This window comes from Podarcis filfolensis (assembly GCF_964270895.1).
Source record: "Podarcis filfolensis genome assembly, chromosome: 2".
NCBI classification, from domain to species: Eukaryota; Metazoa; Chordata; class Lepidosauria; order Squamata; family Lacertidae; genus Podarcis; species Podarcis filfolensis.
The window spans coordinates 5,301,501-5,316,830 of record NC_139605.1 but is presented as its reverse complement, the minus strand read 5'-3'; the positions used below and the strand labels follow the sequence as shown (position 1 = coordinate 5,316,830).

General features: G+C 46.3%; 2 protein-coding genes across 13 annotated transcripts in view; one reads left to right on the top strand and one right to left on the bottom strand.

Moving 5' to 3' along the window:
• The window catches only part of LOC310756634 (uncharacterized protein), an 820,367-nt gene that overhangs the window by 594,064 nt on the left and 210,973 nt on the right, over nucleotides 1–15,330 (bottom strand). The window lies entirely within an intron of this gene.
• LOC310756784 (uncharacterized protein) lies at nucleotides 4,025–11,351 on the top strand. Of its 10 annotated transcripts, none has more exons than XM_083601525.1 (4): nucleotides 4,117–4,194; nucleotides 6,187–6,264; nucleotides 8,331–8,447; nucleotides 9,007–11,351. In XM_083601525.1, the coding sequence occupies exons 3-4, from the start codon at nucleotides 8,417–8,419 to the stop codon at nucleotides 10,563–10,565; spliced, it is 1,590 nt and encodes a 529-aa protein (XP_083457651.1). In that variant the 5' UTR covers nucleotides 4,117–4,194; nucleotides 6,187–6,264; nucleotides 8,331–8,416; the 3' UTR covers nucleotides 10,566–11,351. The 10 variants fall into 10 exon arrangements, with proteins under 10 accessions (XP_083457645.1, XP_083457648.1, XP_083457653.1 ...); XM_083601520.1 differs by having other exon boundaries at nucleotides 4,118–4,194; nucleotides 8,331–8,443; XM_083601528.1 differs by having other exon boundaries at nucleotides 4,136–4,194; nucleotides 8,334–8,443.

The following is a 15,330-nucleotide window of genomic DNA, read 5'->3' as shown; positions in this document are numbered from 1 at the left end:
CACCACCCAGCTTTGCTTCCTAGGTTATCAAAGTTAGGCTGTTGCTGCAGGTGAGAAAATTAAAACCAGCAAATTAAAACCAGCTAAAATTTGGTATAGTTTATGTAAGCTAGAGGGCAAGAGACCCTGGTGACAGAGTGAACACCAGTTCCTGAAAAACCACAGGAGGGGAGAATGCTCTTGTGCTCAGTTCCTGCTCGCTGGTTTCCCAGAAGAGACACCTGGTTGGCCACTTGGAGAACAGGAACCTGGACTTGATGGGCCATTGTCCTGACCCAGCAAGCTCTTATGAGTTTATGTCACCACAACATCCCTTTTTTTCTTTAACTGTCCAGGGGTCTTTTACCTTTTAGAGGGACGTGGGATCAGAAGGTCAGTGGTTCGAATCCCCGCTCTCGTTGCTCTGTCCCTGCTCCTGCCAACCTAGCAGTTCGAAAGCATGCCGGTGCAAGTAGATAAATAGGTACCACTGTGGTGGGAAGGTAAACAACATTTTTGTGCACTCTGGCTTCCATCACAGTGTTCTGCTGTGCCAGAAGTGGTTTAGTCCTGCTGGCCACGTGACCCGGAAAGCTGTCTGTGGGCAAAAGCCGGCTCCCTTGGCCTGAAAATGATGATGAATGCCACAACCCCATTGTCTCCTTTGACTGGACTTAGCCATCCAGGGGTCCTTTACCTTCTACCTTTACTACCCAGGAAAACAATAGCAAGGACTCCATCTGTGCCCATTTTCATTTCCCCAGTCCCCTCCTTTATTCTGAGAAAAAGTTTGTTCCCATGGATTTGTGGGTCCTGAAGAAGTTCCGTGGGGACTTCCTCTCCTAAAACCAGCTTCCTCTTCTAAAACCAGGACTTGATCTCTCCTTGTTTCTTTGCAGATAATGCACAAGCATGAAAGAACGAAGCTGAACCCGAGCGAGTTGCTCCTCGTCACGTTGCACTGTTTCCTGCTGCCAAGTTGCCCCGGGTGTGTCTTTGCGCAAGGAAACTAAGCACAAATAAATCATTCACTTGGATGTATTCCGTGTGACTCGCTTATTTTGCTTATACAACCAATCAGCCGCAATCCAGTGACACACTTGGGCAATACCAGGCTCGGGATTTAATGATCCGAACAGCCCCCATGTCTTTTTCCCCAATGACAATACGTGTCCCTTGATTCATTTCAAAATGTGTCACACCAGCCTTCTTGCATTGGGGGGGCCTTTCTGGCTGACCTTAGTCCCACAACTGAAGAGCCCATTTATATGACTGCTTTGATTATAGCGCAATAAATAAGCTGCATATAAACCACACTTAAAGTTTGGTTTCTTCTCTGCAGGTGACATTAGAGAGGCAAGGAAGGAGTCCAGTTAAGGCTGAAGACATTTGTCTCCCACAGACAGAAGAGTTATGTATGCTCAGCGCAAAAAATGGGAGGGTTAAGTAAAAGCAAAGCTGCTGAATCTGTTCATTTATTTGGTCTTTTGCTGCAACGGGGTTCCTACTTCCAGCTGTCAAAGGAAGAGAGACTCTCAAACACGGTAGCATCTTTAAGGAGGCACAATTTTGTGGTTCAGCTCAAGTACCAAAATGCCTTGGGCCAGTCCTGATTGCTTTGCATGGATTTTATTCGCTGTCAACATTCAACAGCCTTGCCGCCTCTTTGCAAAAGAGGCTTTTGATGGTGCAGCAATGCCCTCTGCTGTCCAAAAGGGAAAGGGCAACTTCTTCGCTCTCACCTGATTTCCCAGAAAAGGCAGAGAGCGTTATCCTCGGAAAGGAAATCCCCGAAAAGGCCGGCCATCTGCTTTCTGAACCAGCAGCCAATAACTTTGTTTAATTGCTGGCAGCATTGCAGGGCCTGCTTCCAGCCACAAGGGACACCCCAAATAGCTAGTCAGTTTTACAGAAAATAAATTCTTACAACATTTGGAGTAGTTAAACCGCTTTCTAAAAAAAAAAAAGCTGCAGCACAGGGCTGTCTGAGCTCCAACCCAAACACAGGGTTGTGGTGGCTGTTTTTAAAACTGCAGCATAAGATCAGATTGGTGCTGGGTGGGGAGAGCTCAAAGGCAGATGTGACACGAAAGCAAACTCAGATAAGAAGCTTCATCTCAAGCCAGCTGGTAAAATAATAAGGAAGGGGGAGAAAGAGACATTTGCTGAAGCCAGGAGACGAAAGTCCAGCACTTATTATTATTATTATTCCCCACCCATCTGGCTAGGTTTCCCTAGCCACTCTGGGCAGCTTACATATAAAAACACCATAAAATGTCAAACATTAAAAGCTTCCCGATACAGGGCTGCCTTCATATGTCTTCTAAAAGTTCTCTTCTGAAGCTCTGGGAAGATTTTCAGCTACAATTCGGAGCCACAGTGTTGAAGGTCTCCCAGAAGGCATCTCTTCCAGCCCCCTGCTCGATGCAGGACATACAAAGCACGCTTGTTCTCTCCCACTCCGGAGGGTAGGACTCGAACCCATGGCTTCAAGCTACAAGAAATAAGATTACGACTAAACATCAGAAAAAACTTTCTGACAGTAAGAGCTCTTCGAACGGTCTCCCTCAGGAAGTGGTGGACTCTCCTTCCTAGGAGATTTTTAAGGAGAGGTTGGGTGGCCATCTGTCACGGATGCTTCAGTTGAGATTCCTGCATTGCAGGGGGTTGGACTAGATGACCCCTGCAGGTCCCTTTCCAACTTGACGGTGTAAACAAAATCTGCTCTTTTTCCCTTATGGGGTATCCAAGAGCCTGTATAGAGTCCTTACGTGGGTTCCCTATTGGTAGGAGAAAATAACAGAGGCCAACCAGAGAATATTGAGAAGCAAAGCAGCTAGTAAGCCTGATCTTTATTAAAGTTGTTGCAACAGGGTCCTCCCCTCACAAGCAGGAGGACCCAGAACCTAAGTGTGCCTGCCCTTATATAGACATTTTAAATTGCCTGCCCTAGAGTCCAAGACCACCCCCAGAAACATCATACCTACATCAAAGAAGGGGTGTAGCCCAAGACCACCCCCCAGATACATCATACCTACATCAGAGAAAAGGCGGTCTACAACAGAAATCTGAGTGCCTTGATTATCTCCTGCCTGGCAGGTTACCTGTTAATGGTCACTTAACTGGATTACCTGTGGGGGCCTGGCTAGTCTTTTGTAATGATAAATACTTAGTTCCTGAGCCAGGTCACAGGCTCACCCTGTTCATACACAGACATACCCTTAAGGCAGGATTTGTGAGGACAGAGACAATGGGGATGTTTTTCCATTTTCCTTCGACCTTGCAGAGAAATATTTGAGGTCAGTTTGGGAGGCACAAAATGGTTTCAGGACTTTTTCTGTGGGGTTTCAGACATGTGGTTTATATATACAGTTATGAACATTTATCATATACAGTCATACCTCGGGTTGAAGTAGCTTCGGGTTGAGCGCATTACTTCCGGGTTTTGCCACTCACGCATGCGCAGACGCTGAAAAATGATGTCACGCGCATGCGCGGAAGCGTCGAATTGCGACCCGTGCACGCGCAGACGTGGGTTGTGTTCACTTCAGGATGTGAACGGGGCTCCGGAACGGATTCTGTTCGCATCCAGAGGTACCACTGTGTGTGTGTGTGTGTGTGTGTGTGTGTGTGTGTGTGTATAACCTTAACATTCTTATAACAACGGTTCTACGATTCTACAGCTCTCTGGTCTGTGCTTTAAGGCCTCCAAGGAGGGGAAGTCCAATGTCCCTAGAAATCATTGGATTCAGTATCAAACCACTCCATCCCCTCAAGACAACATTAAACCTTAAAAAAAGCACTTCCCCCTACAGGGCTGCTTTCAGATGTCTTCCAATTATTTATCTCCTTGGCTTGCAGGTGGTATAACGCCATACCCTCCAACACTTCTCCGATAAAAATAGGGACACCCTAAGAAACCTGAAAATCTGGGGCTGTCCCTGGAAAACAGGGACACTTGGAGGGTCTGCTCTGCGTGTGTGTGTGAGAGAAAAAGAGACACACAGAGAAAGAATAATTGAAGCAGCTGTGATTTCTTGGGGAGGGGGGCTTGAAGGCAGCTCCTGCCAACTCAGTCCTCCAAAGAACCTAGGAACTGAGCTGTGGTTCCTAGAGAGGCAGGGAGTTTTCCCCATGTGTGGGAGTGAGGGTGGAATTGCAAGACAATGGTGCCTTCGCCTCCCTTCGCATCCCAGGGAAAGGAAGACAGGCCAGGTGAGATTCAGGAGGGAGAGAAGGAAGGAAGGAGGGAGGAAGGGAGGGGTGTGTTTATGCAGAAAAAGACAAGACCCCCCCCCAAAAAAATGAATAACTTGGGAGGACTGGGCGACACTGGAGGGATGGATTGGGAGGGGCAGGAGGGAACGGGGAGAATTTCCCTTTTGGGAGAGAATGGGGAAGTCTAACTCCTCTCTTAGACTCGCAGGTGGCGGGAGGGGGTCGTGATCTGTGCAATCCGAAAGGGAATCCAAATATCTGCCACGTTTCCATTGCACGATCTCCTTTGAAGCAACAGCCCCGCCATCCCATCATTCATTCGCATGGGGAATGTGTGGGTTGGGGAAAAGAAGAGGGTGTCTGGGAATCAGCCCTGCTTGCGAGGTGGGGGGAGAGAGGGAGGTGAAAAAGACTCTCCCCCCCAAAAAGACTCCGAGCTCCTCCAGCTGCAAAGGGGGTCTGCCCTCCAAGCCCGCTTTGCATTGCATTGTCTTCCTGCCCTCCCTTCGCATTCAGATCTCCCTCCACTAACCCCGGGCCAGAAGATGGGAGGATTGCAGAATCATGCCATTGTAGAGTTGGAAGGGACCCCCGAAGGGCATCTAGTCCAACCCCGCTGCGATGCAAGAATCCCTGCCGGAAACTTGATGAAATACTTGCTTTCCCTCTCCCAGGGATAGGGTGGCTCAGACCCGCTACCAAAGAGAGTTCGGATCTGGTGCGCTTTGCACCTAGAATCATAGAATGGTAATAATAATAATAATAATAATAATAATAATAATAATACATTTTATTTATACCCCGCCCTTCCCGGTTCAGTGCCTGGCGTGCTCTGGTCCATAGGGTCACAAAGAGTTGGATATGACTAAATGACTAAACAACAACAAGCGTGTTCAGGGGTCTCTCTTCCTTTGATGGTTGGAAGTAATAATAATAATAATAAATAATATATTTTTATTCATACCCCGCCCTTCCCAATTCAGAAAACTCGGCTCAGGGCGGCTAACAACAAATTTAAAAGACTCAATCGATGCAACAAAAAAACAGCATAAAATACAGTATAAAACGTGAATAACAATAAATTCAGAATTCAAAAATCAATTTAGGTGGAAAATCCATCTAATAAACATTAGATGATCATCAGGGCTAGCTGGCTAAATTAGTCCTATTTGAGCCAGCGAGGAGACCAGGGGAGGATTAGCTGTGGGATCCCAGAGCGGGTAATCTTCATAAAAAGGGGGAGGGAAGGAAGGGGAATAAAAGATCAGGCTAAGTTCAGATTGAAAGCCAGGCAAAATAGCTCTGTCTTACAGGCCCTGCGGAAGGAAGTTAAATCCTGCAGGGCCCTGGTCTCATGGAACAGAGCATTCCACCAGGTTGGAGCCATCACTGAGAAGGCCCTGGCCCTGGTGGAGGATAATCTGACTTCCTTAGGGCCCGGGACCTCTAAACTATGATTATTCATGGACCTTAAGGTCCTCTGCGGGGCAGACCAGGTAGAGTTGGTAGAGTTGGAAGGCAACCTCAGGGGGCATCTTTCTAGTCCATCCCCCTGCAATGCAGGAATCTTAGCTAAAGCATCCATGGCAGATGGCCATCCAACCTCTGCTTAAAAACCTCCAAGGAAGGAGAGTCCACCAGCTCCTAAGGGAGACTGTTCCACTGCCGAACAGCTCTTGCTGTCAGAAAGTTCTTCCTGATGTTGAGTCGGAATCTCCTTTCGTGTAACTTAAATCCATTGGTACAGATCCTGCCCTCCAGAGCAGGAGAATACCTGCTTAGCTTTTATGCCTGTGGCTTGCTTTCCGTTGTAGCTGGGAGTGCTCCCTTGCCTTCACCAAATTGGTGCTCTCCAGATTGTGGCTGGACTACAACTCCCATCAGCCCCACCCATTATCACAAATGGTGAAAGGCGGTGGGAGCTGTAGTCCAGCCACACCTGGCAGGGAAACTGGCATAGGATTCATGCTTCCTCTGTCTCCCCCACAGCCACTGCGATGCCATCGGAGGCCCCACCTAGATCGTCTCTTCTTTGGGCTGGCGTGCAAAATCCAGCAGACGCCTCAGGTAAGGGAAGGGACTCGTGGGGAGAGATGGAGGAGGCAGCTGGGGGCCTTCCTTCTGGGTCACGATGTGGGAGGGGTTCAGGAACTGACAGAATATTCCTCTTTCTGTTCACATTTGGCGCTGCAAGATGTTATTCCCATCTGCAGGATCAGCCTTGACCATTTCATTTTTTAATTTTTTAAAATTAATTTTCCAAAAACCAAAACAATACAAAAAATTCAGAAGAAACAAAAAGTAAAAAAAAGAAAGAAATAGACATACAGAAATATTTAAAAATAATCACAGACCAGACCAAACATTCCCCCCCTTTCCCACCCACCTCCTTGACTTATACTTATAACAAATTTTAAACTAAAATATTACTTCCTTCCAATGATGCTTGACCTTATTTTACACTCTTATCTTTATTGTTGTGTCGTTGTGTTTTGTTTTGTAGATATTTTTATTTTATTTTATTTTATTCCTTTCCCCCTTACAAACTTTGTCATGTACATATCATGATTTCTGTACCGGAACAATGTTTCATTGTATATTCCTTCACACATTCCCAGTTCTTTATCAAACTTTGCTTTGAATGTCCTCTAATAGCTGCTGTCAATTTCATATATATTTTTAAATACTTTTCAGGTTTATACATTTCACTGACTTTACAATCATTTTGACATTTCACAGCTTTACTTCCTTCCCCCCCTTTCTGCAGTTCCTTAAATTTATTTTTAATATCTTCTGCATATCCAAATTAACTTAATTTGCTCATTTATTCATCTTCTTTAAATATATACCCTTATGAAACTGAAGGTTATTACAGTAATCCTGCCAATGTTCTTATCTGTTTACAATTTATTTGTAAAATGTTCAGTAGACAATTTCAATTCTTTTATAAAAAGTTTGTTAAACAAAAACAGTTAAAAATGAAACAACCCTCTCTTGCCTCCCCCCATTAACAGTGCTGCCGGCAGTGGTTCTACTGCCCCCCATCTGATTTGGGGGGGGCACTGAGGTGGGAGGAGGGGGAAAGCACTGTTGCACTGAGAAGACTGGAAATGTTTGTTGAATATATGGGGGGGAATTGTGTACACTTGAAAACGTTGGCAGCATTAAGATAAATTCAACAGTGTAAATAAGCTTTGATGGATGTAATAATGGAATACTGTATGGTTTAGTTTACCTAAAATATGCAGGATTTTTGATATGCAAAATGAACCATGGAAAGAGAAGAAAGAAAGTCATAGATATTTTAAGGTTGTTTAAATGAGTATTCTAAATTGTAAAACAGAAAATTTAATAAAAATTATATACATATATAAAAAGAAAGCACTTTTGCAGTAACAAGGGACGCGGGTGGCGCTGTGGTCTAAACCACAGAGCCGAGGGCTTGCCGATCAGAAGGTAGGCAGTTCGAATCCCCGCAACAGAGTGAGCTCCCGTTGCTCTGTCCCAGCTTCTGCCCGCCTAGCAGTTTGAAAGCATGTCAAAGTGCAAGTAGATAAATAGGTGCCGCTCCAGCGGGAAGGTAAACGGCGTTTCCGTGCGCTGCTCTGGTTTGCCAGACGCGGCTTAGTCATGCTGGCCACATGACCCGGAAGCTGTCTGCGGACAAACGCCGGCTCCCTCGGCCTATAGAGCAAGATGAGCGCACAACCCCAGAGCCGTCCGTGACTGGACCTAATGGTCAGGGGTACCTTTACAGTAACAGGACTGACAGCACTGGCTCTTGCCAGCACAACTATTTAGTTGAATCTGGTTGTAAGAATCCCAGTGCTGCATTTTTCATAAGCCTCCACACAATTGGTAAAAATACAATACAATACAGTACAGTACTCTCTCAGCAGCTTTGTGAGTTTCCCCCTACTTGACTTATGTGTCTGTCTAGCTTATTCATTGGCCACTGTTCAAATAATAATAATATAATAATAATTTATTATTTATACCCCACCCATCTGGCTGGGTCTCCCCAGCCACCCTGGGCGCCTTCCAACAAAGTATTAAAATACAGTGTTCAAAGAGGGAGCAGTGGTACACGTGGGGGAAACTACCTTCAAATGAAGAATCCTCCTTTCTTTCAGCAGAGAAGAAGGTGACTGCGTATTTCGCCAAGGGGGAGTAAAATCTCCCGGATCCAGGCCACAGAGCTTTGTACAAGGAAGCCACGATGGAGAGTTGTGGGAATCTGGACTCTGTGGGTAAAGATCTCTTTGGCTGATTGAGGTTGGAGAGGGGGAACTCCTGTTCTGAGTATTTGCCACCACAATGGAGGGGTCCCAGCATGGAACATAGTCAGTGCATCTGGCTGTTAACCAGAAGGCTAGTGGTTCGAGCCCTGGGAGGGATGGCTATGAACAGTATTAATGCATTGCAGGGGTTGGGCTAGATGACCCTTGGGATCCCCTCCATGATTCTATAAAATATTTTTACCAATAAATAAACTGGTTTTATTCTTTTGTTATTATTATTTTGCTTTCGAATAGTGCACCTGGTAAGCACCAGGGCTTGGGCATTGTAGTGAACTTTGGAATAAAGCTTTTGGAAATAATCATGCAAAATGTTGCAGTCAGCAATCTTTAGAGCTGAGAGGAATACAGCTGAGTGCCTGCTGTAAGCTAGATTTCAGTAGCGTGCGCTGAGAAGAATGGGGAGAATTTTGGAGCTGTTGTCCTTAGAGAAATGGCTAATTTGACTCAGTCCCCTGATGAGATTTCTGCCTTGAACTTCTATCATGAAGTTTTTCTTTTCTGCACGCAGGCCTCAGACAGAAGGACAATGAGAATTCTGCAGAGCCACCTGAGGGGTTGTCAGAAACAGCCAAGCATTCAGTGGGGAAGGAGCTTGGCGTTCAAAGGGGATGGGAAAAGCACATGGGAAACCAACCAAAGGCAGGGAGGAAGACATTCTCTGCTTCTCAAGGTGCCAGTGTCCACAAACTCCTAATGCCACAGGAAAATCAGAAAGGAAATAAAAAAGAAAAATGCCCGGAGTGTGGGAAAACATTCAAAGATAAATCAAACTTGAACAGGCATTGTAGAACCCACACAGGGGAGAAACCATATGAGTGCCTGGAATGTGGAAAGAGCTTTGGTCACAGTCACCATCTTACCGTTCATCAGAGAACTCACACTGGGGAGAAACCCTATAAATGCACACAGTGCGGAAAAGCCTTCAGCGATAGCGGAAGCCTTACTACCCATGAAAGAATTCATACAGGGGAGAAACCATACAAGTGTACATACTGCGGAAAGAGCTTCAGCAACAGCGGAAGTCTTCATACACACAGAAGGACTCACACGGGCGAAAAACCGTATAAGTGCCTGGAATGTGGAAAGAACTTCATCCACAGCGGAAGCCTTCATGCGCATCAGAGAATCCACACAAGGGATAAAATGTACGCATGCGTGGGCTGCGGGAAGTGTTTTGCTTCCGGCAGCCCCTTTAACACACATCCCGAAACCCACACAGAGGAGAAACCTTATAAATGTATGGCGTGTAGAAAGAGGTTCATCAGTAGTGGAAGCCTTAATTCTCTGCAGAGAATTCACCCAGGGGAGAAACCATACGAGTGTGTTGTGTGTGGGAAAAGCTTCAATGACGGCAAAAATCTGACTGCGCATGAAATAACTCACACAGGGGGGAAGCCATATAAGTGCCTGGAGTGCGGGAAAAGCTTCCGCCAAAGCTATAATCTTACGTCACATCAGAAAACTCACACCGGGGCAAAACCTTACAAATGCATGGCGTGTGGGAAAAGCTTCAGTCGTAGTGGGAGCCTTCTTTCCCATCAGAGAACCCACACAGGAGAGAAGCCCTATAAGTGCATGGAGTGTGGAAGGAGCTTCATTGAGAGCCAGCAGCTTACTTTACATCAAAGAACTCACACGGGAGAGAAGCCCTATAAATGCGCGGAGTGCAGGAAAACCTTCAGCACGAGCGGAAGCCTTAACAGACACCAAACGACTCACACAGGGGAGAAGCCCTTTCAATGTGCTGAGTGTAGGAAGAATTTCAGCCAGAGGACACACCTGACGAAACATGAAAGAACCCATACGGGCGAGAAGCCCTACAAATGTGCGGAGTGCGGGAAAAGTTTCAGCACGGGCGGAAGCCTTCACAGACATCAGACAACCCACACAGGGGAGAAACCTTTCGAATGCACGGAATGCGGGAAAAGCTTCAGTCGTCGAGGGAATCTCAATACACATCAGAGAACCCACACAGGGGCAAAGCGACGTAAACGTGTGGAATGTGAGAAAAGTTTTGGTGCGAGTGGCAGCCTTACCTCGTATCAGTGGATCAGTGAAGATGGTTAGCTGTATCTGGTATAAATGTCTGTATTAATGTGCATTTGTTAGTTTAAAGAATTAGGGTAGCCATGAGGGGCAAGATTTTTCTGGCACCTGAAAGACTGAAACCAATTTATTGAGGCATAAGCTTTTATGGCCTAAAGTTCACATCATCAGCTACATGGTTTTATCTCAGTCAGGAGGCACTCCCCCAATTTGTGCACCCCCCTCAATTTTTGTGGGGGTTTCATTCCAGGTCATTGTGCATGTCAACGGTGCACAGGTAAGCCTGCCACACCCCGTTGCACACACTTCCAGGGCCAAAAATTGTATACACCTGCTTTGAACATGTCTGTGTGTGTGGTTTGGGAGCTGCACGGTCAGGGAAAAAACAATGCTGTCCAGGGTTGTAAAGCCTGCGGAGAGAATAATTGAATGCACTCTTCCCACCTTGGATCAAATCTATGCTTCCAGGTGCTTTAAGAAAGCTATAGAGATAGCGCAGGATAGTATACACCCTGGAGATGATCTCTTTCAGCTTCTGTCTTCTGGAAGAAGGTACAGGGTTATAAAGACTAGGACTAGATGCCTGAGAAACAGTTTCTATCCAAATGCGATTTTGGTTTTAAATGCAGTGTAAGGAGTCTCTATGGGAGTGTATTGTATTTTAAAAATGGTGTATCAGTGTTTTTAGGGGGCTAACCAGGTTGGGATATCAGGCTTGTTGGTTTTGAATGTCTTATGTAGATTTTTTTTTCAATTTTATTGTTCTGTATGGGACAATGACAGTAAAGATTATCATATCGTATCAAATGAGGAGTTGCCTGTATACACATGTGGGCGTACAAAGAAAAATCAAAATATTGAGGTTCGATGGAAAGGAAATGCAGAAAATTCTGTGACAATTAAGTAAGCTTCAAGGAAAAAGTGACTGTGCCCAAGTCATAACACAAGCATCCTAGATTTGCTCAGTTAGTTAATTCTGGTAGTGGAATAGAAAAACATGAGCTGGCTCAAGAGACAGTGGAGTGCATCTCTGTGGTGAAGTCAAACGGCTGCACTAGCCTGGGCAGTGTGTCTGGAGGTCCTGAGCTGCCCAGATGACAAGACCCCCCTCTTGGCCTCGCTGATGGGGTCCAAAGGAAAGGAGAGTAAGACGTTGCCCAAAGGAGTACAAGGCGCCATCCAACCATCTTTGGGACTCCACTCTAGACTCATGTAGGGTTTGCTCCCGATACCTTTTCTTCTCCTGAAGGTATCCCACAAGGCAGTGGAGGTTTAGGATCAGAGTTTTCCTTCTCCTCGGTAGTCTCCCCAGATGGACAAGCCCCACCTGCCTCTCGCTTCCCTCTGCAACATGTGCAGAAACCTTGGCTGTTGGCTCCCCTCTTGGTCTCATCGCTCCATCTTCCAGAGCCTGTCTTCACATGCAGGGGAAGCCCCTAACTCACTGAGGGTTTGAGACCCATCGGCTCCTCTCACCTGGTTTAGCTGGCCAGGTGAAGCCATTTCCCCAAGTGTGGCTGCTGTCGCATGCTGACACCTTGTAGGAGCCACAGGTGAGAGCTGGGTGAAGTTTGGGAACCAAAGGTGGACAAACTACCCCATAAGGAGCGAGACATGTCCCCCACCAGAGGCACCATCCCTCCCCAAATACCCCCCACCCCAAATAATGGATGGAATTCAGTGTTGTGTTCTGAAACACAACATTTCTGCTTCCCATGTGAAATAACACCCTCCCTTCCCTTGCACACTGTTCTGGTGTTTCCCCTGATCTCCCCAGAGCCATTTTTTTTTTGAGGGGTGGGAATGAAAGGGGAAAGCCCTTTGTACTAGCAGGACTTGTGCTGGATCCTCCTAGTGCAACTACTTAGCTGAATCCGGCACACGATATTTATTAAATAGGAACCCACGGTGGCATGTTCGTTTCCAAACGTCCCCCAAGCATATTTTAAAAGGATCAATGCATTATTTCAGACTTTTATTTGGGGTACTTCTCCACATTCTTTAACACTTAAAAAAAATGTTGTCGCCTATACTGGAAGGAGTATTCAATTTTTCAAGACATCAGTCTGTACCAGTGAGGCATATTTGCCAGAACACACAAAGCCAGAACACACAAACAATTGGTTCTTTCTCCCCGAGTATCCCAGCACACTAAACACAGAGGTGTCGTACTTAACACCCCTTTTTGGATGAGTCTAGGTATGGAAAAAAGAAAAAAGAACGATTCTGTGCCAATTTCAGTTATCTATATTGTCTTGTCAGTTACAAATTGATCCATATGTTCATGCCAAGTTACCTTTAAGAGGTAACCTAGATTTTAAAAAGAGGCAACACTTTTGTGGACAAAATGCGTAGATTTTGGGGTTGATACATTAGATCACTGGTAGATCACAGATGGATAATTTGTATAGTTCCTATATTTGTGGTTCAGATCCCATTTACCAGGTAGTGCTAAATGGTAATATTTGTCTGTTACAACATTTGTTGGTGTCTGTTTTATGTCCTGTGTGCTCTGAGTGCTTCTCATGTATCGATAGATAGATAGATAATGTTACGTAAAGCAGAATGAACCTCTTTCCACATTCCAAACATTTATAAGGTTTTATCTGCAGCTATAGAAACTGGGAAACGAAAGGGAAGGAAGCAGCAGCCTTTTATATGAGTAACTCCAAATCTGCCCAGCATAGAACAACACACATATTTTCCTATTTTTTTTTGCCTGCTCTTCTGTGCAAATCTGATTTATCTAAAGGCTGAATTTCAAACCCCCCCACACATTTGTGTGCTGGGTGAGGTTGGACTTTATTAGATTATGGGATAAACAAATACCTGCACATAGGTGCACAGTGGACTTCAGGTTTCCAGAATGTATGCTCGGTGGGGGAAATACTAATAGAGGGGATGATTTGGGGGAACCTCACGTAGCACCAATATATCCCACAAGCACCAATCCCTGGTCTGGACATTTCGGAATCACAAAAAATGAAAGCTGTTGTGCGAGGATAAAGATGACGAGACCTACAGTGAACCAGGGACCCATCAACACACAAAAATGGAAACAGTCTCGAAAATCGATGCACCTTCTGCCCTGTTGCGATTACCTTCTTCACTAAGTCCTGAGGTTTATTATACATTTTTTTTAAGCAGCATTTATTTCTAAGAGAATCCAAGCAGCTCAAGATGTTTCCATGAATGTCAGATCTTATGGGTAGGATGTAAAAAAACAGAGGTGATGGGGAAAGACTGAACAATTAAAATGGGGAAGTAGAAACCCCGCCTGGGAATAAGTAAAAATAGTAAACAAGAACATTTGAGATACAGTGGTACCTTGGGTTACATACTGTCAGGGGTTCAGGAGCAGAGGGAACGGATGGCGAGGAATCGGAAGGAGAGGTTAGCGATGATAGCCGTCCGAGATCTCTAAGTCTGTCCAGCGAATCGGAGGATTCACAGAAAGGGGCTCCCGTGGGCAGAGCTGGGGGGTTACCAAGAGGGGCACCCCAGGAAGAAGGGACCAGAGGGGATTCAGAGAGCAGCAGCTGGAAATCCGGACCAGCTACTCCACCAGAGAGCAGCAGGGGGGAGGAGTTCCAGGCACCAGCGACAGGCAGCTCTCCGGCAGCAGCCACGCCTGCGTCAGAGAGCGAGGAAACGGTAGAGAGGAGGGTCGGAGACAGCGCGCGCGCGCCAAGTTCAAATGTACCAGAGGGAGGCGCAATGAGCAGCCCGGAAAGGGAGCCAGGTCCTAAAGCCCGCCGAAGGGAGGGGGAGGAATCCGAAGGGTCCGCATCCGAGGCATCCAGGAAGGAAGGAACCCCGGGGGGTGGTAGGACCCAGAGGCGAAAGGAGAGACGCAAAAGGTGGAGCAAGGCTAGGGTCTTGAACTGGTGTACAGGAGGCGGAGATTCAGATGGGACTTCGCCGATCTAGGGAATAGACGTAGAGACGCACGCTAAGATGTGGAAATGGAAACTATACTTCAATAAAGACTTTATTCTGTTCTACCGGCTAGCGTTGGTCCTTTGTGAGCCGGGACCTAGAGGCAGTCTCTGACAGTAAGTCCCATCTCCTCAGAAGTTTTCATCAGTTCTCTTTGACTCAAGCGGCGTGTGGGGAGCGAAGCAGGGAGGAAAGAGGACTGGTGCCTTTGGAGCTCACAAAAGTCAAGCGACATGTCTACTGAAGAGCAAATTGCTTCCCTGCGAGAAGCGGTAACGCAGCTCAGCGCAGAGATAATCGCCTCCAGGAAAAGAGAGGATGAAGCGGCTGCTGCATGCCGAGATTTCCAAGCCAGGTTGGAAGTGCTTACTAAGCAGGCACAAACGGGTTCCAGATCCGAGGGAATCGGGTTGGGAAGGACTGGAGGCAGCATTGTATCTCACTTTGATGGGAATTTGCAGCAGTACCCCAATTTCCGAGCAGACGTGCAGTTTGCGCTGAAACTGCTGGAGAAAGAGTTTAGAGATGAGCAAGAAAAAGTGGGGTTTATCTTGTCTCATTTGCATGGAGACGCGAAAGCATGTCTGCGCAATCTGTGGAGAGATATGGACCCAGCGCTCCAGAGTTCAGCTGCATTCATTAAAGCGATGGATTCTTGCTTTCTATCGAAAATGGACATTGACATTGCCCGTAAGGACATATTTGAGCTGAGACAAGGGAAAGCCAGCGTGAGGCAGTATCACTCCCGCTTTTTTGCATTGGTCAATGCCTTGGGGTGGGACAAGGATTCCCCCCCCGTTAGAGATCTTTATTGGGAAGGATTGAACCCCCAAATCAAGGATGAGAT

Bases quoted from the DNA above. Each gene is read 5' to 3' on its own strand.
- LOC310756784 (XM_083601519.1), top strand. From the start codon at position 4,146: ATGGTGCCTTCGCCTCCCTTCGCATCCCAGGGAAAGGAAGACAGGCCA. The intron at 4,195-6,186 runs GTGAGATTCAGG...TCTCCCCCACAG, and splicing joins GGGAAAGGAAGACAGGCCAG to CCACTGCGATGCCATCGGAG. The intron at 6,265-9,006 runs GTAAGGGAAGGG...TTCTGCACGCAG, and splicing joins AAATCCAGCAGACGCCTCAG to GCCTCAGACAGAAGGACAAT.